The sequence below is a fragment of the Drosophila biarmipes genome, chromosome 2L, assembly GCF_025231255.1.
Source record: "Drosophila biarmipes strain raj3 chromosome 2L, RU_DBia_V1.1, whole genome shotgun sequence".
Taxonomy (NCBI): domain Eukaryota; kingdom Metazoa; phylum Arthropoda; class Insecta; order Diptera; family Drosophilidae; genus Drosophila; species Drosophila biarmipes.
In genome coordinates, this window is record NC_066612.1 from 8,280,900 (window position 1) to 8,306,729 (window position 25,830).

A 25,830-nucleotide genomic window follows, 5' to 3' on the forward strand; every position below is an offset into this window, starting at 1 on the left:
CCCTTCTGCCAGTGGGCGGTGTGCTTGAGCATATGCTGAGGGCCCACTGTACGTCAGTCGTCTTTGATTATTTGCATAGAAAAGCAGTAAGTCGCATCGCTCGATTTCGCTTTTCGCTCCCATTTGGATATTCGATTCGCTTTGAATTATTCATATGATATGGCCAAAGAAAGGGGGAAAAATGTCAACTCAAGTGGACATCACATGCGTTGTTCCTGACGGAGGTTTTTGGTCCTTACAATGGCCCGATGTCACCAAATCAAATTCAACAGGATTTTAAAAAGCTATCGCAATAAATATAAATATATGCACTGGGTTGAAAAATATTACATTTATTTATTGGGGTAACACTCCAGGGTTGAATTATATTACCAAAAACCTGAGACTTCATATCAGTTCTTTGTAACTTAGCACAGAATCAAAATTGCTCATATATATTTCTGTTTATCTTTTTAAAAACTTACTGAAAGATCCCAAATGTATGCAATTTCTAGGTTTTTCAATTTATATATTTATAAAGATTAAAATACTTGCGTAATCTTTTCTATCCCTATTAATTGAGCTGCCTGACTAATAAGGATGCTTCTGTTGCATTTTTATGAGCAGGCTCAAGAACAAAGACCCAGACCCATTGGCAGGACCATTTGCACTCGGGGATTCCTTGTCTTTTCTCGAGCCACAGATCAAAGTGCTATGCAAATGATTGAGGCGTGTGCCTGGTCCTGCCACCTGCGGAGTTTTCCCCGAGTGGGTGGCAATGGGAAAGTGGGGGCTGGTCGCCACTAATTAAGTTGCAAATGTCATGCGGCAGACGTGGCGACAGTTTAGGGCCCATTAAACGCGACTCTTGGGCACGAGTAATGCAGCAATAATTGTTTTCATTTCGCATCCATTTGCATTTTTAAAATCACGGCAGGCAAACTCAATGACAGCCCACACCGTTGCTCAGTTATTTGCATATATGCTGGCAGGTTTTTGAAAAGCTTAAAGGAGTTTTTAAACTTACCTGCCCCATCCAATTAAAACAGCCGTACGATTTAATAATTGAAGAATTGATTTATTGCTTAAACATTATCAATAATATCACTTAAGTCCTAAACAAATTCAATGCATTCATCGGTCATTGTTAAAATGTTACTCAATGTCGTTACTTTTGCGTTGGATTACACAGACACTTAGGGATACATACAGACGTACAGTACAGATATCTAGTACAACTCTAAGATACATTTACGTATTTCGGTTGACAGACCCCAGAAAAGCTCTAACACAAAGCCAAAAACATCGTAGCCTACGCCGAAACGTGCTCTAGAGGAACTGTGTAGCCGATCTACACAGAACTCAGAGCCCTACACATTCGTGACTAACTAGTTAAATCCTTTTACTACAGCTATACATCGAGAGATTTGCGTAAAAGGGACTTCTTAGGCATACACTATGTACAATTTGTGGGTTGGAGAAATGCGTTGAGCGGTTCATCATCATCTTCTGAGTGGGAGGGTATTGCACAAGTTGAAACCATTTGGTTGGCGGTTGAGGTTGAGATTCTTCGGGGTGGATAGAGGTGGGTTCAGAGTCCTTCGGCTGCCTTACAGCAGCCCATTCAAAGCCCGGACCGCACTGCCCAGGGCTGTACATCCCAGTTCCGGGGATGGAGACTCGCCGGGATCCTGCCCGGAGCTCGAGTTGCTAGCAGCGGCTGCCGCTGCCACAAACTGCAGTCAGTCGATCAGCAGATCACTCCTCGTGGTGGCCATGGAGGATATGGTCGTGGTGGTGGTGGTCACCGTGGAGCTGGTCATCGAGGTCGAGCCCGTGGAGCTGTTCAAGCTGTCCGCGTAGTATCGCTGTCAAAACACCTTGGCTATGAAGGTCTCCGAGAGCCTCTGCTGCTGCTGTTGCTGCTGCTGCTGCTGCTGCTGCTGGTGATGATGATGCGGATTTGGCTGATGCGGCTGCTGGGGCTGGAGGTGCAGGAAGGCGGAGCCACTGGGATAATCATGTGGTGGCGCCACGCCCAACTGGTGGTGGAAACCACCCGCCGGGTACTGGGAGGCGGAGGACCTGGGCCAGGCGGGATTGCTTGTCTCCCCGCTGGAGAGTGGCGGAGTGGTCACATTGATGGGGGGCGACATACTGCCAGAACTGGAGTCCGGCGTCAGTTGCCCCGAGGCCTGGCCATAGCCCGAGGAGAGGGGCTCGCGGCGGGTGTACTCCCTCCTCCTGTCATAGCTCGATGGCATGTCCAGATCATCCAGATCGCCGCCAATCTCGTGCAGCTTGCGCATGTGCTTCTTGAGATCAAAGTTCCGGCAGAATCCCTTGGCACACACGCGGCAAGTATACGGTTTCTTGTCGTTATGGGTGTGCATGTGGAAGGTGAGGTTGTACACCTGATGGAAGGCCTTGTTGCAGATGCTGCACTTGTAGGCCTTCTCGCCGCTGTGCGTCAGCTTGTGGTTCTTGTAGTTGCCCTTCTGGTGGAATCCCTTGCCGCAGTACTCGCAGACGAAGGGCTTGTAGCCGGCATGGATGCGCGAGTGGGTGTTGAGCGTGGAGGAGCGATTGAAGGCCTTGCCGCAGGTCTGGCACTTGTGCGGCTTCTCCGACGTATGGATGATCTTGTGCCGGCACAGAGTGGAGGCCTGGCGGAATCCCTTGCCGCACACCTTGCACACAAACGGCCGGGCTCCCGTGTGAACGGGCATGTGGCGGGTGAGATTGTAGTGGGCATTGAACACCTTGCCGCATTCCAGGCAGGAGAAGGTCTTGGGCTTGCCGCCACTCGCCGATCCGGGACTGCTGTCCTCGATGGACCCCTGGGGCGAGGGAGACCGCGATCGTGCTCCACCAGCCGACGATGTGGCAGTCGATGCCGGCGGCGGTGGTGTCACCTCACCAGATCCCTGCTCCTGCGGCGATCGCTTTCTCTTCAGGTTGCCCTGCAATCCCGAACCTTGGGCAGTCCTCTGGGCCACCGGTGACTTCTCCAGAGTCTGTTGAAGATTGGGCACCGCTGATTGAGCCACTGCAGCCGCAGCAGCTGCGGCGGCCAGGGGATGGCCAAGGTTCCTGCGCAGCGACTGCGAGTGATGCAGACTGGCATTCAGGGAGGCGGTGAAGCTGCTCAGGTGGGCGGCACTGGCCAGCGACTGTTGCTGGGCGGTCAAGGCCGCGTATTGGGCGGCGGCTGCGGCGCACATCAGCTGGTTGGGTGCATAGTACAGCAGCGGGTACTGGGAGAGCAGCTCCTGGTGGCGGGAGCTCACAAATTGCTGCACTGCAGCGGTGCTCGGTGGCGAGGCCACCGATGAACTGGCGCCCGAGCAGGCACCCGGCACATACTTCTTGAAAGCGGAATCATAGTTCACCGTCGTGGTGGGCGAATGATCCAAGCTGATCACTTCAATGGGGCTGCAAGAGCGCTCCGAATCCGCATCGATTTCGGGATCCTCATCCTCGTCGTCATCGTTACTGGGGTAGGGGATTGGAGGTGGTTGCGACACCTGACTGGGTCGGTGATCCGGCTCCATGATCTTGGCTATCGAAAACTTCAAGGGGCACGCCCGCTTGGCACTCTGCTCGTCCTGCTGACTGCTCTGCTGGGCGGGATTCTGGTCGGAGGCGGCGCTCTCCATCACGGGACTCTTCGACGGCGGCATCATGGCGACTTCTCCCGCTGGACTACACGGTTGCATGCCACGCGGACTCTGCAATGGGGGAAACAAAGAGCCAAATTGAGTATGCAAACTAAGCAACGGGTTATCAATTAATCGAAGGACTACGCCTCCATTGTTTACGCTTAAAGTCCTGCACAGCTGGGGGAAGTCAAATAGGAGAGCCACCCCAGGAAATCTTGTAAATATATTATATTATTAAAAAAAGGGATCTTTGAAAACCTTTTTTTAGCTTTTAATATTTGTAGTAACCAAAAATCCACTAAATAAAAAAAAAATCGAAATCTTTGGGAACTCGCCTTATAACCACGAATACAGCTACCAAACATATCATATAGTCTTCCATTTCTTTTCTAAAATATATTTTCAAGAATCCATTAAAAACCCCTATTGTTTTGACCGCCGCTGTATGCGTTATTTATCGCCTGATCAGTCAAGTGCGATTAATGCGTTGGCAATTCGGGAGTACAAACAAACGCCAGCGGAGGGCGTGCTCCCAGCGGCAGGACATTTCCGCAGGATAATTCATGGCCAGCCAGCGGGTTGCAATTAAACCCAAACCGCAGTGCGTTTGATAATAATATTTCCCGATTGATTTTTGCATATCCGCATTTGCATTTAACCCGTGCTTGGCCCTGGCTCACGCTCCACTTAGCCCAAACAAAGCCCTCAATCCTTTCGTCAGCATATTGCCATCAATCATAACACAGACTCTCGCGGAGTATGCGAATTCTTTTTGGCGCGGGTCTTGGCTTTATGTGCGAATCATTAAATCGCTTACACTTGGCTGGATCTCCGGATCCGTCTCCGTCTCCGACTCCAACTCCGTCTGCATCTTCCCCATGTGCCCTCGAGTGTGGCTAATGTGCGACATCCGGTGCGATTACCCGACTTCCTTGCCGTTTTTAATTAACTTGATTTGACGCCTCGGTAAGTCCAGGTCCGATCTGGATCTGGGGCTCGCCCATCTTGTAGTTTCCCTCCCAAAGTGCCCTTTAATCGTATTAAAAAGGAGGCGTTACCCATTTCACACACTGACCCGGAGGCAGCGACGGTCAGCCCCCGGGTGTTATAATGCACAAGCGAGTGTGTAGTTAAAGTTTTAGGCATCCCAATTATGTTGGTGTTCTAGTGGCCACTTGAGAGTTCGGCTCTTGAAGAGTGTGTGCCGAATCAAGCTTATTAAGAACGTGTGGAGCATCAAATTGAATCATCGTTTGAAGACTTAGGAACTTTGTTTTTGGTTCCGAAATTTCGATTTAATTAACTTTCCGAATCAAAAACTTGAAGTTTATTTTATATTAAGCTAATCAAAATGTTTTTTAAAGGTTTTATAGTTAAATAGAAAAGATTAAGTGGGTTTCCTAACTCTTTGTAATTTTATTTTAAGGTAATCAAAATGTTAGTCATACGTTTCAGTGTTAAGTATAAAGATATTGCACTGGTTTTATTAAAATAAAATATGTTTCAAATAATATATATTTAATGTAGTTCCTATCTAAGCTCTGTAAACTATTTCTTGGAGATCCAGTTTGGTATTAGAATAGCTTCAATATTATTAATATAAATATTAATATAAAATTTAATCACAAAATAAGATTTGTAAACTATTTCTCTCCGTTTGAGTTTGCACAGAATTGCTCAAATACTATTAATATAATAGAATCATCGAGTTTCCCAATACAAGATTTATTTGTAGAACACAAATTCCCGTCGGAGTTTAAAACTAAAAAAGTATCTTTAAAATACGTACAAAGTAAACCATATTTAGGCACTGCCTATGTGGATATCCAATTCCTTTGGCGGCGGCCAATCTCCACTTGTTAGTTCCAAAGCACAACTTTCGACACACACACAAGCTAAACTGTTTTTAAAGTTAGTCCTTTATCTAACCCTCGAACTTCACTTGTTTCGTAAAAAGGACGATTTCTCAAATGCAAATCGGGGGACGCGAGGAACAGGATGCGTTCTGCACAGGATCAGCGACCGAAGCGGAATGAAGGCAAATAGCAAACGGTGCGGGCCTTAAGAAATATGAAAAGGACATACGCAGCGGTCTGGGGTGAATCCTGGGGAATCAACCCCCGAAAGTCCTGCATGCACCTCCATTCGCCAGAGCGAGAGGTGGCATACACACACACAGAAAGAGCGAGAGAAGGACAGACGTTAGAACGAGAGCGACAGGCAAAAGGAGAACTTCATCATCACGTTCAGATTGGATGATATATATCCTGACGCCGACGCCGACGTCGCCGTCGCCAGCGACTGCATTATGAATGAAAAGACAAAATGTCGAATTGGAATATTACGGTGCGCGAGAGAGAGGCCGTGAGCAGAGACCGCCCCTAAAATATTTATGTAGAGATAGAGCTCGAGAGCCCGGGAGGAGATGGTACATAGAGGAGTGATGCGGCGGAGGGGATCTACCAGCAGGAGAGAGAGGGATGCACACAGGACACTGGAGGGCCAGAAAGAGAGGGCCATGGAGGGCCACCTTTGGCCGTATTGCGTTCACACTTGATTTGGATGAGGCGCAGACACCAAAAAATGGCAGCCACCGGTCTCGGGGATCCCCCTCGAGTTGACTTTTTCACTGGTTATCCCCCCTTCGTGGCATCCCCGCGCCGGCAAAGCCCCTGCCTTTTGTTGGGCGTTTCAATTGTCGTTTTGGCATTTCGTTTTATCAGCGTCTTTGTTTGCTCACCTTTAGCCCGCCAGCGGGCAAGGATTCTCTGATTCTCCAACGCTCTACCCCGAACCCAAAGGCCTCTTCAGTCCTCTATCTATACAGAGAAAATAATTCAACCGTGATCCAATTAGTAATCCTTGAAGTACTTGGCAACTAAGCATCAGAAATAGTAGTAGAAGTATTAAAAAATAGTAAGAAATGGTACAAAATACTAGGAAATAGTGAGAACCTTTATAATATGTATAAAATACATATATTAAATCAAATAATTCCTTTGATTCCAAAAACAAGTCGCTTTAAAAGTGACTCTACCTTTATAATAAACATAAATTAGTGACCTATTTAAGGCTACCACAGATAATACCTTAAAAGAAATAAACAGATATTACATTTTTTAATACTGTTAATTATTCACTTCAATCTTTATAATTATTTTCAGTGCACCTATTCTTCCCCATTTAATTTGAAACCCCCGCTAAGCCAGCACTAGCCAAATATAATCTCATATTCATTTTGATGGTATCTCCAGCGCGGCTTTCTTGACTTTGTTTGCACTGGCAGCTCTCCTTGCGCCCTGCCCCTCTTCCCTTTCCAGGACCATGGTCCCAGGACCTTTCCTTGGGCACTGCAAGGCACATGGCTGCTTTGGCTGCTTTTCACTGGAGTTGAGCAGTTGCAGCTGCAGCATCGCACAAAAGCACAACTCTTCGGGGACTCCGGCAGGGAGTGTAGGGAGGATTTCAGGGATCCTTGAAGGACCATGGCCGCCATTGCCAGTGCATTTTCAGGTAAACTTTCTCTTTGTGCGCCTCTTGTGTGGGGAAATCGGTATGCAAATAGCTGTTCTTTGTCGATTAGATATCGTTTTTTGGTATAGGGGGTATAATTGTACATAAAAGCAATTGGGAAGGCTATTCAAATGGAATATGGTATGGAATTGCTTTTCTATTGAAACTTTGTTGAGCCGACGGATTTTCAAAGGGGCTTATGAAATATTTTAGGTATTTTGTCATATTTAAATCGTATCTTAGTTAAACGTAATTGATAAGCATTAAACAACTTTTACTCCAAGGTGATCAATACGTGACCAAACCGCTACATTCACCCATAAAAAAAGGCCGATGTTACAGATTATTTCCATTATCCTTAACAAAAGCAGCGTGATTAACTAGAAGCAAAATGAACTGCGCATGCAGAAATGTGCAATCTGCATTTAGTTGAATAAATAAAAGCGACGAAAAAGGACAGCAACAACGAGAAAATAGCAGCACAAACAACAACAAACTGGACATTCAACAAACAAAACGACATCGGCCTATGCAGCTTTCATACACTGATCAAAAATACTAAAGATATACAAAATAAAAAATTCATTTTAAGTAAAAATATTTGGGAGTTGAACAAAAATTGCAGAGGATAAAATATTATATGATTTAATTTATTATATTATAGACTAACCCCTAATTACCGTCTATCCACAAAAATGTTGTCCTTAATAGATGTTAAAAGATTTCACTGAAAACCCCTAATTTCCAATAAACTAAAATGCTTTTTAGGATAGCATACAGTTTTTTTTTGGCCTTCATTTTTTACCGTGCATCCCCTCTTTTTCACCTTATCTCTCTTCCACTATCTCTGCTCCTTTTTCACCTCTGTTCATTTCCATTCAAAGGCCATGCAAGCATGACCAAACACACACACTCAGGCGGGGGGCGAGGGGAGGAGTGTATATCCTTGATAAGGACGAGGGCAGGAAAAGGGGTGGCAGAGTGGACTAACTGTAAATGCAGAGCAGTGCAGAGCGTACTAAACCAAATAACAACAACAAAAAGAACTTGAAAATCCAGCAAAATGTGCAAAAATAAAATATAAAACAAAAAGTGCAAAAGCTGTGCGAGAAAGAGAGCAAAGCAGAGATGCAAATAGAGCAGAGTTCAGAGGTCAGCGGGAAAGAGATGAAAACAAAGTGCAGCTCTGCTTCTGTTGTGTGTGTCCTTTTTTACCGCTGCTTTTTTTAATTTTTAATGAGTTTGCAAAATGGTTCCGGTGCTCTTGGATTACGCTTTTAGTTTTAAGATTTTTTTACGTTTTACGGTTAAAAAGTATTATAAAAACTTGTTATAATATATATAAGTTGCATATTTTTGATTTGAAACCACAACTTTTGGGTATTCGTAAAAAAGACATTCCACAATACTGTTTTAAGGATTGCCTTTTCATCTAATCACTTCGAATTCTTTCAACTTTAAAGGTAGATTAAGTTCAATCTATACAATAAAGTGATATCATTTTTAAAGAACATGTATAAAGAAATATTTTCAAAATAGGGAGGGTGTATATACTTACGATCCTTGCACCTCTTAACCCACCTTACCCCGCATAAATCTACGGTTAGTGGGCGATCTAAGCACTACGCCTCCCGACTGATCTACTAAACCAATAAAACGCTTCGTATTTCTCGCACCTCATCGGAAAATTAACCTTAAAATTGAAGATTTACACCTTCGGGGAGGAACTGGACTTTGGGCTGATGCCAGATTGCAGCAGAGATTTTGCAGAGTTCTTCCGAGGAAATGAATCAATGCTATGGGAAGCAAAAGAGAGCGGCTTGCATAATCTGCGGTAAGCCAGGAGCGATTACAAGGCATTGAACAAGGACCCCGGGCCCGGCGTATCCATGAGATACATTTGTCCGCAGGACGAGTATGCATATGTGTAACTAGGACGAAAGCGGCGATGGACAATGGCCGGCGATGAGGGCCTCTCAAAGGAAAACTCAACAGCTGCCCGAGGATTCGGCCCTCGTCCTTCGTCCAGCGCTCCTTTGTGGGAACGCGACGGTGTGGGTGAACGCGTATCCAGGGGCAGTGGAATATCCGATTTTCGGAGTGAAACAATTGCGGTGTTTGACCAATTTTACAATTGATGTAATCCCCTAAATCGCCTATATTAGCCATGAGCGGCTTCAGCTTCCTTGCCTCCATTACGATTGTCAAATTGAAATGTTTTCGGTTCATTCAAGAGTAAACAGAGGCACAGGCGAAAGCAGGTACACTGGGAAAAACATGGACTTAAATGTACATATATATATTATATAATTCTTTTTTATAATATAATAACATTTTTATAAAGATAATTTTATAAGTGAACAGGTGAAGTTCTGAAATATTTGGAAAATTAAAAAAACTTAGGTATTGAACTTCAAGGATGGCGTTGATCCTAGCATTTTTATAATTTTCTAAGAATGTGTGGCTTATAAAAGCCTTTTTTAAATAAATATATATTATTTATTTATTTATTATTTTATTTCTAAGTTCTATGTTCTTTATTATATTTATATATTTTAGTTCGAGGGAACTTCCTTATCTCAAATCTCTTCCTCATTCTACACCTATTTCTCTGAGTGCACAACTTAATGTTATGTGGGTTACGGTTCCGTAGGTTTGTAATAATATTTTGCTAACCTTCTTTTGCGCCCGAGCAAAAGTTCAAAAGGATCTCGGCCGCTGCTTTGTGCTGCGCGTCCTGCGATTTTCGCCGATTACCGATTACCGACACAGATTAAGGGATGTTCCCAAACAATTGGCAGGTTCCCTATTCTCAGTTCTGCATTCTGCGCTCGGGATTCTCCATTCTTCGCTCTCCAGTCGGAACTGTGGATTCTTCGCTTCCCTCATAGGCGCGCAATTAGACGAGTTTTGGCCTTTGTCCACGGCCGGCCATAGACGGATTTCCTTTGGCCATTCGGCCTTTGATCCCTTCTATCCCTAAATCTGTGCACTCGACCAAATATATATGCTGCTTCTGGTGATTTACCATTGTGTCGCGCGTATTTGGCGCGTTTAAATAGATTAACCGCCTGGCAATTTGCTCGGTTCCTATCTGCAAGATAGGATCTTCTACCTAGGCCGAACTTCAGTTGCCGTCCTGCTCTCCTTTTGGTCCTTGCGTCCCGCTCTTTTTTACAATTAGCTGCGGCCGCCTCCTTTGTGTGCCATCTTAATCTTGAGTAAATTAGTTCATTAAGAGGTTAATTCCCCATAACACCCACAAATTAGACCAGCAATGGGAATGGGAGTGCATGTGAGGAGTGTCCTGTCTGGTTTTCTGTTTTTTCTCAGGTGAGTCGATGGCTGGAGTGGCGAATTGTTTGATTGCCTTAGGGAGATTTGCATGGGATGGTAGAATTAACCAACATTTATGATTTGTAAATTGTATATTTCCTTGTTATAAATCAAAGAAATTTATGGGATACCAAGAAAAGATTCCTATTTTTAAAATACTTTTATCTAATCTCCCCCTCATATATATTATTCTTGGTTCCCACCATCAAGAGCATTAAAACCCTTTTAACTAGCCCAACCAGTTGACCGTGTAATCGCCTCTCGCAAATTTTAAAATTCAACATGCGATTGACATTTTCCTGCTATACAAAAAAGTTTAGAAAAAACCTTTCTGCGATAATTCATTAATTGACACTAATAGGCTTAAGCAGGCATTAACATATTCAGCAGATTGCCAGTGCCAAAAAGATGAGAGCTTAAGCGAAGTTGGGAAACGAGTCGCGTGACCCACAAACCGATGTCACCATCAACCTAATCGGAAGCCCCGGAAGAGGGAAATGCATGTTGCCAGACGAACTTTCCCAAAGGGTTGTTGGGTTGTTCGGGTTGAATGGGATGCTTGGTCGCCCTTGGAAACTTTTCGGTTATTGTTTGATTTTTCATTCGGGGCTTCGCCTCGCAGCTTTGATTCGCCTGGGCGGTGTCGGTGGTTTTTTGTGGGTGTTTGTTTGGCAAGTACTTGTTTAATCGGTTTGTTTGTGACATTTCTATTGCCCGCACACCCCGACTCCCATCCGGCATCCCCAGAGATCTGGTGTTTCGCAGCCAACCCAAGGCTGTCTTTGTTTATTTAGTGGTAGGCCTGACACGCGTTTAACGCCCACACAGAAGGTGGAAAACCACCCAGCACTCGCAGAAAATTAGAAAAATTAAATAATATATAAATAAGAAATAAGTGGTTTTACCATACAAAAAATGTTGACATACAAATTGCGAACATATTGAAGAGACACAATCTGTCCTATATTTTCGACTGCTTATAAACAGTATATATATTTTGTTTTTAATATTTGTAGTAAGCTCCTTTGCTTTTATGATTTTTGACAAAAATAATTTTCGTAACATTCACATTTCTGTTAAAAAATTTGCATTCATCATTAAAAAAAAAACATTTTGCGAAGATCAACTTTATATCTATACATAAGGTATATTGGGTATAAGGGTTGTTGTGGCCGCTTTTTACCTGTTTTCTTCAATTTCACATTTTCACTTTTTTTTTGAGTGCAACTGAAAAGAGTTCTTGCACTCCCCCTCAGAGAAACAGAAGCAGCTCATTCCACAAATTCTGGGTGGGTGTGTCTATTTTGCGGGTTTCGCCAACTCATCATCATCATCAACCTCAGAGGCAGCCGTTTCTCTACGAAAAAAAGTCTGCGAGGGGTGGCTGTGGGGGAGGCCATCGCTTAAGTGCTGCCAAACAAAAAGAACACATTTGCAGGATGTTTTTATTTCCCCTGGCCGGGATTACACCCCCAAACCCAGCCGCTTACAACCACCCGAAAGGAGTGTGAATTGTAATTACAGTGAAATCAGCTTTTGGCACTTGCTCGGCTTCGGTGCTTCCCTTTTGGGGTTGGGGGATGACTACTGTACTTGTGCATCTCTGTGCGTGGTGGATGTCTTTGTCTGCGGGAGGTTTGAAGGGTTTCGGCTTCGAATTCGGTACAGAGAAAATAAGAGAGTTAGAAATGTTTATTAATTATTTTTGAATGTTTTTAAAACAGAAATGTTTAAAGAATATTATTCAACTAAGGGAAGGATCCATATCTGTAATAACTATATCTAAAAAATTGTATAATAAAGTTTTGTAACTATAATAACTTTATCTTAAGCAATTTTTAAAAAAAATATTTATATATTATAGGGAAATTTTTTTTTTTATATTATATACATTATGTTTTGATGTTAAAAAATGTTTACTTGATATTTAAGAATTTTAAAATTCAGATGAAAGATTATAAATTGTGAATAATTCAAATTGGATCATGAACATGGCTAACTATTTTCTCAGTGCATCTCCAGTTTCCTAGTCGCGTCCTTTCGCATGTGAAGCGTGATTTATTTTTCCCTAATTGGCTTTCGATGCGTATGCTGGCATTTTGACTACACACATTCGAACTCGTACACCCACTTTTCGAGCTCCTCCCTGCTGTCATAATTTCTTTTTGTGGCCTGCATTTTGACAGCTTCGAATTCGTGTTGGGGGCGTTGATTTTTTCCTTTGGTAGGTGGCACCGGAAATTGCGGCTTAGCCAAGGGAAATTAAATATCAAGGGGGGTTGCGGAATTATTTTTCGCCAGCATTGGCAAAACACATTTATTAGCGAAATTGACTGTGAAGAAGCATTCAGAAATTGTTTGGGATGTCCTTATTGTTCGGGAGCATGTTAAGTGGATTGGACTGTATGGGTTTCTGGGGGAAAATACTTAAATGTTCTTGGTAGTCCGTTAAATTTAAAGGGGTCTTGTTGTGGGATTATGAGGAATATTAGGAAATAATAATCCTATTTTTCATAGATAGCTTTGTGAAATGTACATTTTATAACAAAATGTTAAATTTTTATTTTTATTTCTAGATTCACTTTAACCGCAAGCTAAATATCTCAAGGTTTCCCATCGATTTTATTTCAGTTCTCTCATATTTGCATACATACTATTCTCAGGATACGGAAAAGTATAGCCGGCAGCATGTTTTGTACCCTTTCATGAATTAACCAAAATATTTAAGGCAAATATTTTATAAGCTATGCATACATTTAAGCACAATTAAGAAACTAAGCAGGCCAAATTACAGGTATAATCCTGGCCAGGACCTCTCCCGAAACCGCTTTCCTTTCGATCCAAGTACAATGGCAGACCCACACATAGGGATTAGGAGCTATGGATGCGGGTGTAGGTAGCCTCGGGAACTGGCGGTCCCTTTCAAAGCTGGGAAACAGTTCCCTTTTCGCTCTCCAGAGAACAAATATAACACAAGTGCAGGCAGAGATACAGATAGAGATTTGGGAAATGTATTGACAGTATTTTGACATGTTTCCACTATATTTTGATGGGTTATTAGACAGCGGCGAACACAAATCCCGTGTATCCTTTGTGCAGGGAACTCTCTTTCCATCCTTTTCCCGCTGGACCCAAATTAGCACAAATTATTGCTGAAATCCCTTAAGCGTTTCCACTCAGGATAAATATTTTTATTGTTCTCGTTTTCAGCTGGCCCCCGTGATTTATTTTTTTGCTCAACGTTGGTCAATAATCTGATAAATGTAAGTTCCCAATTGCGGTTAATTTCTGCGGCTGGCCATTGGTCAGCAGCTGCGGTTTGCTTTTGATGAAAATCTTTTCGTTTATCTTCAAATATTTGAAATGCTCGTATGCAAAAATACTGAACAGGACCTCCGTGAGGGCTAGAAAATTATGGGAAATTCATGGGTTCTAAAAGGATAATTATGGTTAGCAAAACAGCTGACTATTGGGTTCACAATTTTGAAACTAAAGGAATTGTAATGAATATTAATAAATAAAGTTCCAAATTGATGTTAAGTTATGATGCCTTTTTTGATGTAAAATACTTATCAGTATCTATTCAAATCCTTTAGATAGTTAATCTGCCCTAATAAGTTAAAGATTGGCTTTAGCTAAACCCTGATATTTTATGTAATAGCTAACTATAATCATCAGCAATCATTAAATTGTTATTCTGAAAACAGCTAAAAAACTGGTTGAGAATTGTAGTGCCTCCAGAGCTGTAAGCCTCGAAATTTCCTATATAACATATAGTATATATATTAAGCGCTAGTTTATTCCCAAGGAAGTCATGGCCATGGCTCAGCCACAAAAAGCTGCCCTCAAAAGACAGCCAATAATGAGTGTTCAAGGGATATTGGCCGCTTAACTGTCCAAAGGACACCGAAACATCGGACATTACCGGAAATAAGTAAAAGCCAATAAATCAACCCAGAAGGAAGTCGAGTCAATGAGGAAAAAGCACACGGCTAATGGGAAACTCGAGGCGAGGGAAAAACAAAGCCCAATCTGTTTCCCGAACCACCGGAAGATGGGCCAATAAAGCCGCGTGCCACCGACGGCGTTCAATTTGCTGCAATTATAATTGTATTGCCGAGGGTCGCGTGTCCAGTTCCGATGGAGGATGTCACAATGTTGCATAATGCGCTTAACCGCAGGTTAACACAGGGGCCACGAAGGTGTGGCTGCCGAGCATGTTAGTAATTTCCCGCCCGAAAAACGTTGACACGCGCTAAACGCTTTTTTCCATATTTTTTCTAGCTCAACCCTTGAGGCCTGCGACCTGCAAAACGGTGACCTGTGACCTGCTCGCAAAGCGGTGACGTGTGTTTGTTGCTTTTTATGACAGGAAGCGAGGCGACGGCACACGGCAACAATTTTCCAGCGAACACGAAACACTTTTCATATCCTTATGCTAATCAGCCGGAAAGTGCCTTATTTACCATTATGATTTGTCCCCGCTCGTGGGAGAATCGCCTTCCTTCCTGCGACATGGATAGTTAAATATTGTGTTAAGGCTTGTTATTGCAGTGCGGAGGGAGGAAAAAGGACAAGCGGCGTTAAAAAAGGGGAAATGTGTGACAAGGTAATTAGCCGGGGCGAAAGGGAAATGGGAAATAAATGGTTATGACAGTTCGTAAGTGGATTAGAGGTTGTTTTTGAAGTGGTGATGGGATTATAACATTTAAAAATGAAGTCTGGAATAACAGATTCTCACGATTTATCACCCAATAACAAACAATGGTAATTAAGAAACATGAATTTTTTTAAAAATTATTATATTTTAGCGTAAGAGGAAGAAAAGTATTTATTATAAACAACATAAGTAGACTTTTATATTTTAGTAATATCTATATCTTTTAATATTTTGGAATTTAATTTTCTCCATTTTTCTTGGACAACAATTATCTATATTTTTTTACATCTTTACTTAACAAAGTATAATTTCCCCTGTAAAGGACCTCCACCTAATTGAAAGCCTTTCAAGGTGTTCATCTCTGTTTACTCCAAACTCAGTTCCCTGCATTATTCCCCTCATAAGAAGTTCATTAAATAGAGAGGCAGCTGCACCTACTAATAATTCCAGTTCATCACAGCCACACCTCCTTCAATCCCGGCGGAATCACAATGGTCTCGAAGGATCGTATGACGTTCAAGGCTCAAGGAGCGAATTGCAGCAGGCGCTACGCCCCCTTTGAAGACGCCCAGAAATGCTCTAAGGACGCGCGAGGCACGCGCTCAAGGACATGCGGGTAGTATTTGCACATGTCCTGCGACAAGATTGAGGCATGTTAATTGCTACATATGCGACACACACCAGCGAACACGCCTCCAAAGAAATCCGAAGTGAGCTAGGATCGTTGGGTTGGGAATGCGGAATAGGGAGTAAGCAGCAAGGAGGATCCTGGGGCAAGGAGCAACCCTCGGAGACGGCGCTGATCCTTCCGGTGGCTTGCAGGACGACAGGAAGCAATGTGCGCAGTCGAACAATTGCTCAGCCACCAAGATCGAGATTCCTTTTTCCAGCACGGCAGCTGCCGGCGGAGACTCTCGCTCCTTGAAGTGGGCAGAAAAGGATAATCGAGCGACTTGTTTGCCTTGCTTTAATTGTCGAATGAGCATCATTGTAACACAGAAAATAAAAAATAAAATTCATTTTACAAAATATAAAATATTTGTAAAAAATAAAATTGAACATTTGTAAACGTTTTAGGGGCGAACAAAATAAATTCTTAAAAATTGTATATCTTATTTTTAAACCATGAGAGGATTAGACCTTGTTTCCATAGTAAATTATCATTCCAGCCTCGCTAATCCTGCCTCAAATAAATGTCTCAACACATTAATTTAAATAGTTAAATCAAGAAAAGAGCAGGCACTTTTTCCAAGTGCATGATCATCTCCAGCCTTGGTTATCCTGCCCGAAAAACCGGTTGCTCCTGCGGGGCGTGATCGCTCCTTTTTCCTACTGCCCTGACATTTGATTTCGCTTTCGGCGGCGGTGGCAGCGGAAATGCTTTTTCTTTCTACGGTTGTTGACACGCGATCCTGCGTTCCAAAGATCCTGCGTCGGTGTGCCGATCATCCTGTGCGAGTCCTGTTTTTCGTCCTGGCGCGTGTGCCGCGCTTCCGGTTAATTATATTCCGCAATGCCTAAAAGTCCCCGCAACGAAAGCGAAATCGTCGCTTTCGGTTCGAAAATCAAATGCATATGTTCGCCGCGTTCTTTATTTTTGTACTCCCTATTTGGATTCGAATTCCCTTTATGCCGGCTGTCAGTCGCAGTCTCCGAGGTCCTGGCATTGTCCTTCGAGTGCTTCGCCGTTCGAACAACTGCTCATTAATTGCCGGTTATGTGCGCTTTTCTTTCTCGAAACGCTGACGAATTCGGCATTATAATTTGGCTCGTGCCAGCTTGCCTGTAATGCGAGTAGGCGACAGGATGTTGATCCTTAGGAATTTGCCTAGGAAGACGGCTGCCCGATGTGACTCTAGAACCAGATTGCTTTGATTGGCAAAATGGAAATCTGCGAACTTATGTGTGAGACTATAATCATATTACACAACTCAGTTCGGGGGATGTAAACCAGTTATATATTTGTTTTCATTTTTAATATTTTGGAAATTTTCCCTTCTCATTATGTACAAGAGAATAGGATCCTGGTAGGTTGTTATGGTAGGTTTTATTGGAAAACTTTTTGTTCCAATTAAAGATGAATTTGTTTTGTATATTTTGACAATGTTCTGTTCGTTTTTCAATGTGCAGTCTATATAAATATACATTTATCTGATAGGAACTTTGTGGTATTTACTCGAAAGCCTGTTGTTATATAATTATAAGAAAATATTTATTACATTCAGAATTTTGTTATAATCATTTTAGCAATGAACACTGATTTTATTTTCTTAATTCATTTAATTTTTTTTCTTTTTAAACATTCAACCAGCATTAAATAATCCACATTTGAGAAATATCTTAAATTCCTGCTAATTACCCTGAAAAAATGCACTCGCATTCCGCAGTGCGATAAGTCCTGGCTAATTGACCGGTTGGCCGGCCACTCGAGAGCTCAATAAGCGCAACAATAAAATCAGGAGCTCCCTCCCCGGACCTCTTATAATTCCAACTCCAACTCCTTCGGCAAAATCCATGGCAACATGAGCAATAAAATTTAATATCCGTTTCGAGTGCAGGCAGCGGCGACCAGAAATACTTTGCATAATCTGCCCCAGGTTAGCATACTAAGTATTTTTATATGCAGAGCGAAATAAAGCCGTCGGAAGGTGTAGATAAATCACGTGGAACGACAATGCCGAACAAGTGAGAAAACTCCCCCAGTCAACCGAAAAAAAGGGGGACACTTTCAATGGACAAAAAGCGAAAGGGCAGAGATAAAAAATCGCCAGGACTGCAAATGGGTAAATTACTCTATTTGGGTCCGTCGTGGGTTAAGAAAGGGGGTGTCTGCTGCTCGCCGGTCTGGTTCAATTTGATTAATTCGTTAACAAACCGAAAGTAGCAACAGCAGCTAAAGTGAGTTGAGTAATTGTCGAGAGTCACGAGAGGAAATCCCCCCCAGCCGAACCCCTACAACAGCTACCCCTATTCAAAAAAAGATACCCCCACCCCTTTATTAGCTAAAAGCGCATGAAGATCGCAGCGGGTTGATAGGAAGGCAAAAAAAACCTTCGTAACGAGTAAAGAAACCGAATTGAGCACTTGAATGCCCCCAACAGAATTTAGCACAAAGGGGGACACATCTTAGGGGGTGAGTAAGTAACTCCTCGAAGACGTAATCTCCATCGAACGATCTATCGATTAACCCAAAAAGCGAAACAGACATCACAGCAACTTCCAGCGGCGACAATTTATTCAACCTTCCCAAACCCAAGATACATTTTTTTTGTGCTTTTGTGTTGTATCTAGCCAACGAGCTCTATAAATAATTGAAACTCATTGCCCGGCAAACATCGCAACCGATGTGCATTCGAAATATTTATAAACCTCTTTTTTGTTTGCCGCGAATACCCAAAAGAATTCTCTTTTGTTTCACAATTACATGTTGGCATTTCGTCACTCGATGGTTCGGGTAATTTTCGATTTTTGAAATTCGCAGCCGAGCTGGGTGCATTTCAAATCGGTCGATGTTCGTAGGACCCTTTAGCGCATTGGATAGCGCGTTGGACTTCTAATCCAAAGGTGGCGGGTTCGATTCCCGCAAGGGTTGTTGGATAAGTAAACGCACTTTTTTTATTCAATGCGACGGTCCACCTTAAAATAAGCCACTTCTTTAAGGTTTAAGGTGGTCTTACATGCCTTTATGTTCATATAAGCAATTATTATCCTGTGCTGATTAAAAAAAACCTTCTAGAAACCGTATTCCTAGTCCCTGCCATACGATTGTAACTAAGTTTTTGCTTTCATAAATGTTTAAGGATGGTGAAATTATGATGCATAGGGAATGCATGGAAATAGTTGTATTATTGTTCTTTGAACAAAGAATAATGAATAACATTTTTATGAGTAAATATATTTAATATGTGTTTCAATTATACTACTTTATAAATATAAAAAAATTAATAAGATCATCTAAATATAACCTTAAATTTTTTTGGGAATTTTCTTATCAGCTTGAAAGGCACTTATAAAAATGTGTGTAAATAATATAAAGTTATTAATCATCTAAATATTTATTTGAAACATCTAATATTTTGGGTGATGCTGATAAAGATATTTGTTTGCCCAAGTAAACCTTTGATGGATTTTACATCTGGCCTCGCAGCCCACCTTTCAACCTCATTAAGCAGAACAAATATTTCGCTTTGCGGGTTGAATTTGTTTTTGGAAAAATGTAATTTTCAATTAAAAGCAAACTGAGAAACGGCAAATAAATTGGCGCCCTCTTCAGAACTATTTGCCGAGTGCAAACAGCGAGAGCACATAGAAGTTATCTGAAAGATACATTCAGCTGACTAGAATGGGAAAAATCTGGGATGCGGATGCCGCAAGCCCAAACGCAAATAAGGCGGTAACTCATGAGTCGCGCTCACTTCGAGCGTAAATTGCAACAGCTGTCAAGTATCCGGGAGATACATTGCGCACCCAACTAGCCGATAAACAGGCTATTAAAAGTGTTTACATGACCAGGGCAAATATTGACAGAATGATGCAGCCTACCACCCATAATTCTCCACGGACTGCTCATGGCGGGGTTGATTTATCTGCGGCGAACGGAGCACGGAGCACGGAGCACGGAGACTCCTGGCCTCGGCAATTTGTTGTCGCTTGTCAAATGATCAGCGCACATGCAAATTATCCGCACACCAAGGCAACTGCCGGGCCATCGCGGGCCGCCATTTTGTTTCGCCGGTTTCCGCCTTCAAAAGTGCAATCATCGCTCCATCGCTCTAGAGGCCCCAACCTAGACCCCAAGTCGGGCGATGTTCTTCTCGCGCCCGGTTTTAAAAATAAATTCCCCATTTACGGGCCCGTAATTTGCCGACAGTCTACGGCACAGCCCCCAAATGGCATTGTGCACTATAATTTGCTTTTCATCGACCTCAGTCTGCGTTGTTGACGGGGCACTTGCATGTTGGTAATCTTTGTTTAAATGATTTCAATGGGCTAAACTTGGCCTGAGAAAATGGCAATTTCTTGGGTTTAAAAAAAATGGATTTAAATTTAAAAGGCGTTATATTAAGAAGGCTAAAAAATGTTTCTAAGCTATTAACTTTTTAAAATATCATTCAAGTTTTAAAGACTTCATGATTCTTTATTTTTGTAGGGAATGAAAATGCCGTTTGTACGCTATGAATTCTTTAGCAAGTTATTAAGTTTTTAAAATAAAACTAAAGTTTAAAGTATAATATTTCTATAATATTTTTAAGAAATGAATAGCTAACCTACGCATCCCCTCGTATATTTCATTAATTAACACTGAAATGGATACTTTAAATACTATAAGATCTATTATTTTTTCCCAAACTGTAAATACCTGATCAACGCTCTGTGTTCTTTTGTATAAAATTGTTTAAACCCAAAACGAAGTTGTTCCCAACCTTCTTCACTCTGAGTACTTGCTGAACTATTCAAAAGCGAAACAAGTTGAACGCCACTCGAATGCGCAGAAAGTGTTCCTGCTGCTCAGACGGCGATGTTCACATGCCAGACCCCTACAGATCCACCCTTTTTGTAACCCTTGCCCATAGATTTTCTCTGCCTCACTATAAACACAACATGATGTCGCCCACTGTGCACAGCTAAGCAAGTTCCTGTTCCCCAGCTCGAAACTAACAATTTTCGCCACATGAAAAAGCCGAGGCAAAAAGAAAAATATCCAAAAAGCGAACCCCTAACGAGCTACGAAATTATTTTTAGAGCAGTGCCGCAAAAAGTGGCAAATAATGCAAATATCTAAGCCTGCAAGTGGCTCGGGGAAACGCCTCGAAAGAACTTGCCTTGGAAAACGAGTGCATGTAAAATATCAAGCATGCGCCATGTGGGACAGGAGCGAACGAAAAGGACAAAGGACGAGAGGACCAGGAGGACGAGGCGAATGAAAGCAGCTGCAAAAGGAGCGCCGACAAAAGCGCACAAGGATAATGGTGATGATGATGGAGTAACTGCAATTAGGCATAATAAACAAAAAGTTACAATGGTCGGGGAGTGAAGTTCGGGTCTTCGGCAGGAAACTACATAAACGCAGGACTTAATTGCTGGTTTTTCAAGCGAACGAACCCCGAGACCTCACTCATCATGTTGCGACTTCCCGCGTTGTATTTTTTATTCCACTTTTTTGCGCACTTGAATCAAGTCCTTTATAGGGGTTAGTCCTGCACCAGAATCACGGGGCTCGAAAAATGGCTACACATGGCGATCCTTAGGAGCAACCCCTCTGCCAAGCACCCAAATCGAAGCGGACCGAAAAATAGAGCAACTATCAGCGCGGCCAAGCTGCAAAATGGTCGACGTCTATTTTTTAAGCCCGAGGGGGTGGGAGCATTCCCAATCGCAAACGCAATCCCAACAATTTGTATCTAATAAACTGCCATATGCAGCCACTGGCTTATTAGGCCCGAAATGTTTGATTGAGTTCAACCAGCCGGCGATATGAGGGTGCCCAGAGCCACGTTTTCCCCCGGTGGTGGTGGTTCAGATTTTTCCAGCTCTGCCACTGTTGCACTCACAAGTTGATTATGTTGATTTCTTAACCGTTCTTTATTCGGCTTTTTTGTGCGACGGCCGCTCAAGTGCTGCCCGGGGGTGTGGGGCAATTTTTATTAAATATTGATATCATACGAAGTCAGCGACATGTAAAAGATACATCAGATAAGCTGGCCTTATTGAGCGGGTAGCAAATGGATTTAAAGAGTGTGGATTTAAGAGCGATAAGTGGATTAATTTATATTAGAGCTCGTCAAAAAATATGTATTTAATCAATATATATTTAATATATTTAATTAATATGTATTATTAAACGGTAACAGCCTTTCTTTTTTCTATGTAGTTTTGTAACTAAAATATACAAATATAACAAAAAAAGATAGAAAGATATTTTTTTACATTTTTTTTCAGACCTAAATTTAACAAAAAGTTTAATTTTAAAAATTAAAAGAATTGTTTCACTTATTTAATACTATTATTAGATATCCTTGGAAAAGCTACAATACATTTTATAATATTTTGTACAAGAGTCCCATAACTGCCAAATACCCCAGACGGCTTTAAAAATGACCGTATATGGTACAAAGTGCCCAGAAAAAAGGGAACTAATAATAAACATCAGCGGAGAGCTCTTCAAGTGACAACAAAAGCCAAATATTTACATTAACCACTGCACGCTAACCAGTAGCGCAAAGTGGAGGACTCCGCGAAGGACTCTCCGCCGCAGGACAGGCCGCGAGTTCGATTCCTCTGGGGGGAATAAAAAGAAACTTCTCTCACCCGCAAATCTTATATATATTTGTATGCGGAACTCGAGCACTTGAGTGGGCTGCAGGATTGAGGACCTGGATTCAGGATACAGGATACAGCATTTCGGAATAAGCGAGGGCAGGCCGCAAGGACTCTGGGCAAATAAACAATTAAAATGTCACAACGATTGCCGGCGTACCCGTGTCAGGAAATCAAAAAACCAAAGCAAATAAAAAGCGAGCGAAACCACAAAATGGAAAGTACAAATCGGTAAGCGCTTCCCTTATTTCAAAGGACTGCACATTGTGTTTTGTAATTCAAAAGCGCATTTCACACACACAGGCCAGCGAAGAAGGTGGGGGAACGAGGGGCAACCCACGTGGCGTTTTCAGGACGCAGCTCCTTGCTCCTTGCGCACTGACGTGAAGACTGACGGCGAGGGCGAGAGTCCTGCGAATCCTGCAAGTCCTGCCACTTCCGCCAAGGCGTTCGGCCCAGCCCAGCGGCACAAATCCCAATTAAAAATAAAGAAAGCCCGCGTCAGCCAAGCGAAAGTTAAACAGGCCAAAACATCAAGTTAAGTCAAGATTTTGCACTGAAGGAAAAATCTTAATATTAAGCATCTTAAGAAAAATCAATCTTCTAAACCATTTTTTAGTTTTGATAAAATCTTTAAAGAATTAGATTGAAAAAATTGTATTTTTTCTAAATATTCAAGCAAATAAATATAAATTAACTTTAGTTTTAAGGACATTTTCAAATATATTTCCTATAAACTTAATATTAAAGTAAATAATAGTTTTTTTTTTTTTAAACTTTCTTAAATACAAATTAAAATTAAATTCATATTCATTTAAATTAACAGGAGTAAAAAATCTCTAAATGAATATAAGTATTTTAAAATATTTTCTCATAAGCTTTATGTTAAATATAAGAGGCATGAAGTACTCAAACATTTTTTGTTCATTCTTTTTAGGACAACTTATATAATTTTTAAGGAATATTTTCATTTTATATATGTGTTTATTAAATATTCTCCATGTGTAGGATCCTCCACCCTCGTTTGAACCACGTTCTACCTTCACGCTGGGCGTCTGTGACATTAACAATTGATAGACGACCGACGACGGGCAACGGGCGCCGACGACAACTGAACATTTGAACATTTGACAGATTGTCGCGCTCAGTTGGCAGCTTCTAAGAACACTTTCCATTTCATTTCACACTCACACACGCCCGATCCTTCGCCACCGCTGGGGGCAACTCACTCGCCTCGAGTGGCCCCGTTTTCCACGTTTTCCCCCGCTGCCCCGGCTCTGCCGCACCCTTTTCTTTTGGGCCCGGGCTCGCCAGTGGGCCAAGTGAAAAGTGGCAAGTGGAAAAACCGTCGAGTGGCCGGCTTAGCGGCTAGTTGGCATTTACCAGGCGACGGCTTAAATATTTTAGTTCTCCTGGTCGCCACTTCGGCTCCCCAGGGGTTAATGTCTTTTAGTGTGGGGTTAAGGATTTCTTGTCGCGCCAATTTGCATAAATAAGAACAAGATAGAGAGCATTATTTGAGTTCGCGACTATGGCATACGAGCGAAGAGCAACTTTTTACTTAACTTCAATAATGAGTATTAAGAGATAAATATCCGATATTCCAAGGGATTAAGTTTTTTATAATCAACATAAAAGTCTCTTGCCTCAAAAAATTATTCAGCTTTTTGCATTATTGTTGTTTTAAAAAACCAAGAAATTAAGAAAAGTAACTTTAAACATAACTATTGCAGCTATAGGAAAATGCATTCGTCTGATCGACGAGGTTATTAGTCCTATTTGGGGTTTGAAGGATTAAATTTCCAAAGAATCGATCGGCAATGTCTAAAGAACATCTTAGTATACTCGATACTGCTCGAGATATCTTCATAATATAACTTTAGTATGGATGCTAGTAAAGATAGATGTAGACATCCGACTTTAAAATTTTACTACCTGGACATATTCCATAACGATTTTAACAGCTTTAAATCATTGACTTAGAAACTTGTATTGAAACAAACAGTCGGACAGACAAGATAATCACACAACGAAGGTTTTTAAAGTAAGAGGCACTGGTACTTAAACTTAAAATACTATCGCAGTAAATTCCCAGTGTGGTTCAGCTGCTATAAAGTTCGGGACAGCCTCATAAAGGACCCGAACTCGAATCTTCGCAGCAAAAGGGTTCTGAATTGCCTTTTTTTACAAGTTTTGTCAAAGCTGTGTAGTTTGTATATTTTAAAATAGTGTTTGTATCTTACATTTAAAAGCCGTAAACCAAAATGTTTAGGACGATATAAATTTATGTGATAGCGTTGAGTGCAAACTGATGAGCAATATCAACTTACCTGGAAAAAAAACACCACTTACATTACAATCATAAGACCATAATAAAAAACCATCTATGAAAACTGTAATACTTGTTATACAAATTGTATACTTAGAAGCCCAAAAATGGCATCCAATCAACCTGTGCCAATAAGGCGGCCTCCGAATTTGCTAATTTATCTGAACCTTGCGCAAATAACCATTAAAACGCATAGATGAAAATCAAACACAGGGAAAACTTACCAATGAGTGGGGCTTTTCCGCACGCCTTATTTGCCAGGATCCAAGCTCCGAATGTTTACGCACAGCAATTAATATCCCTTTTTGATGTCTTGAGCTTGAGTTAATATTGAGAGGGAGTTTCTCCGGGGAAATTCGAATTTTCAAAGGTGTCTTATGCTTCTCTTTTTTCAATCTTCTGGGGCGTTCGCTTCAAAGCGTGTTTATTATTCCGGTAACTTTGTGTATTTTACTAATCGGCTGGAGGTCAAATCAACTGTTTGTTTTAGGTATTAAATCCTGCACACCGACGCACACACAGATACTCGCACGCACACGCTCGCGCAAAAGGACGAACGGTGAGTTTTAGCGACCGCGCTTTCAAGACGTCAATTTCGGAATGTAAATATTTGATTTATGCGCCAAAGTAAATTAAGGCGAAAAACAAAAACGCAACATCGAAACTTGCGATGTCCTTTGGGCGAGCGCAATACATGCACAAAAATATGGCGATGGCGACGGCGAAAGCAACGGTAAATTTGATCAATAAGAGAGCCTCTGTCTCGCTTTCACACCCACACGGCAATGGCCGTACTGCCGACGGTAAAGTCAAAAAGGGCAGCAACAACAAGCTGTGCCTGCCACCCGACGCGCTCTCTCGCTCTCGCCCAACTGACAGCGACTGGTGGTCGGGAGAGGAGAGCCGCCGAACGTCATTATCATGCAATGCGTCTCGCTCGCACCGGGGGTGGGGTGGTCGACAGAGAAAGAGGGCCCGGGTGAAAGGCGGTGGTGTGAGTGAGAGTGAGTGTGTGTGCCATTAACGCCATCATG

At 42.1% G+C, this 25,830-nt stretch overlaps 1 protein-coding gene and 1 non-coding gene across 3 annotated transcripts; one reads left to right on the top strand and one right to left on the bottom strand.

Annotated features, from left to right (window-relative positions):
* Positions 1 to 1,068: 1,068 nt before the first annotated feature.
* LOC108032384 (fez family zinc finger protein erm) lies at positions 1,069 to 25,373 on the bottom strand. 2 transcript variants are annotated; one of them, XM_050885406.1, is made up of 2 exons: positions 25,021 to 25,373; positions 1,069 to 3,710 (listed from the first exon to the last, which is right to left on the bottom strand). In XM_050885406.1, exon 2 carries the CDS (start codon positions 3,696 to 3,698, stop codon positions 1,851 to 1,853), a length of 1,848 nt encoding a protein of 615 aa, XP_050741363.1. In that variant the 5' UTR covers positions 3,699 to 3,710; positions 25,021 to 25,373; the 3' UTR covers positions 1,069 to 1,850. The 2 variants fall into 2 exon arrangements, with proteins under 2 accessions (XP_050741363.1, XP_016961694.1); XM_017106205.3 differs by lacking the exon at positions 25,021 to 25,373 and adding an exon at positions 5,431 to 5,655.
* Trnar-ucu (transfer RNA arginine (anticodon UCU)) lies at positions 18,670 to 18,742 on the top strand. The gene has a single exon. It is a non-coding gene; the product is annotated as a tRNA-Arg (tRNA).
* Positions 25,374 to 25,830: the final 457 nt, after the last annotated feature.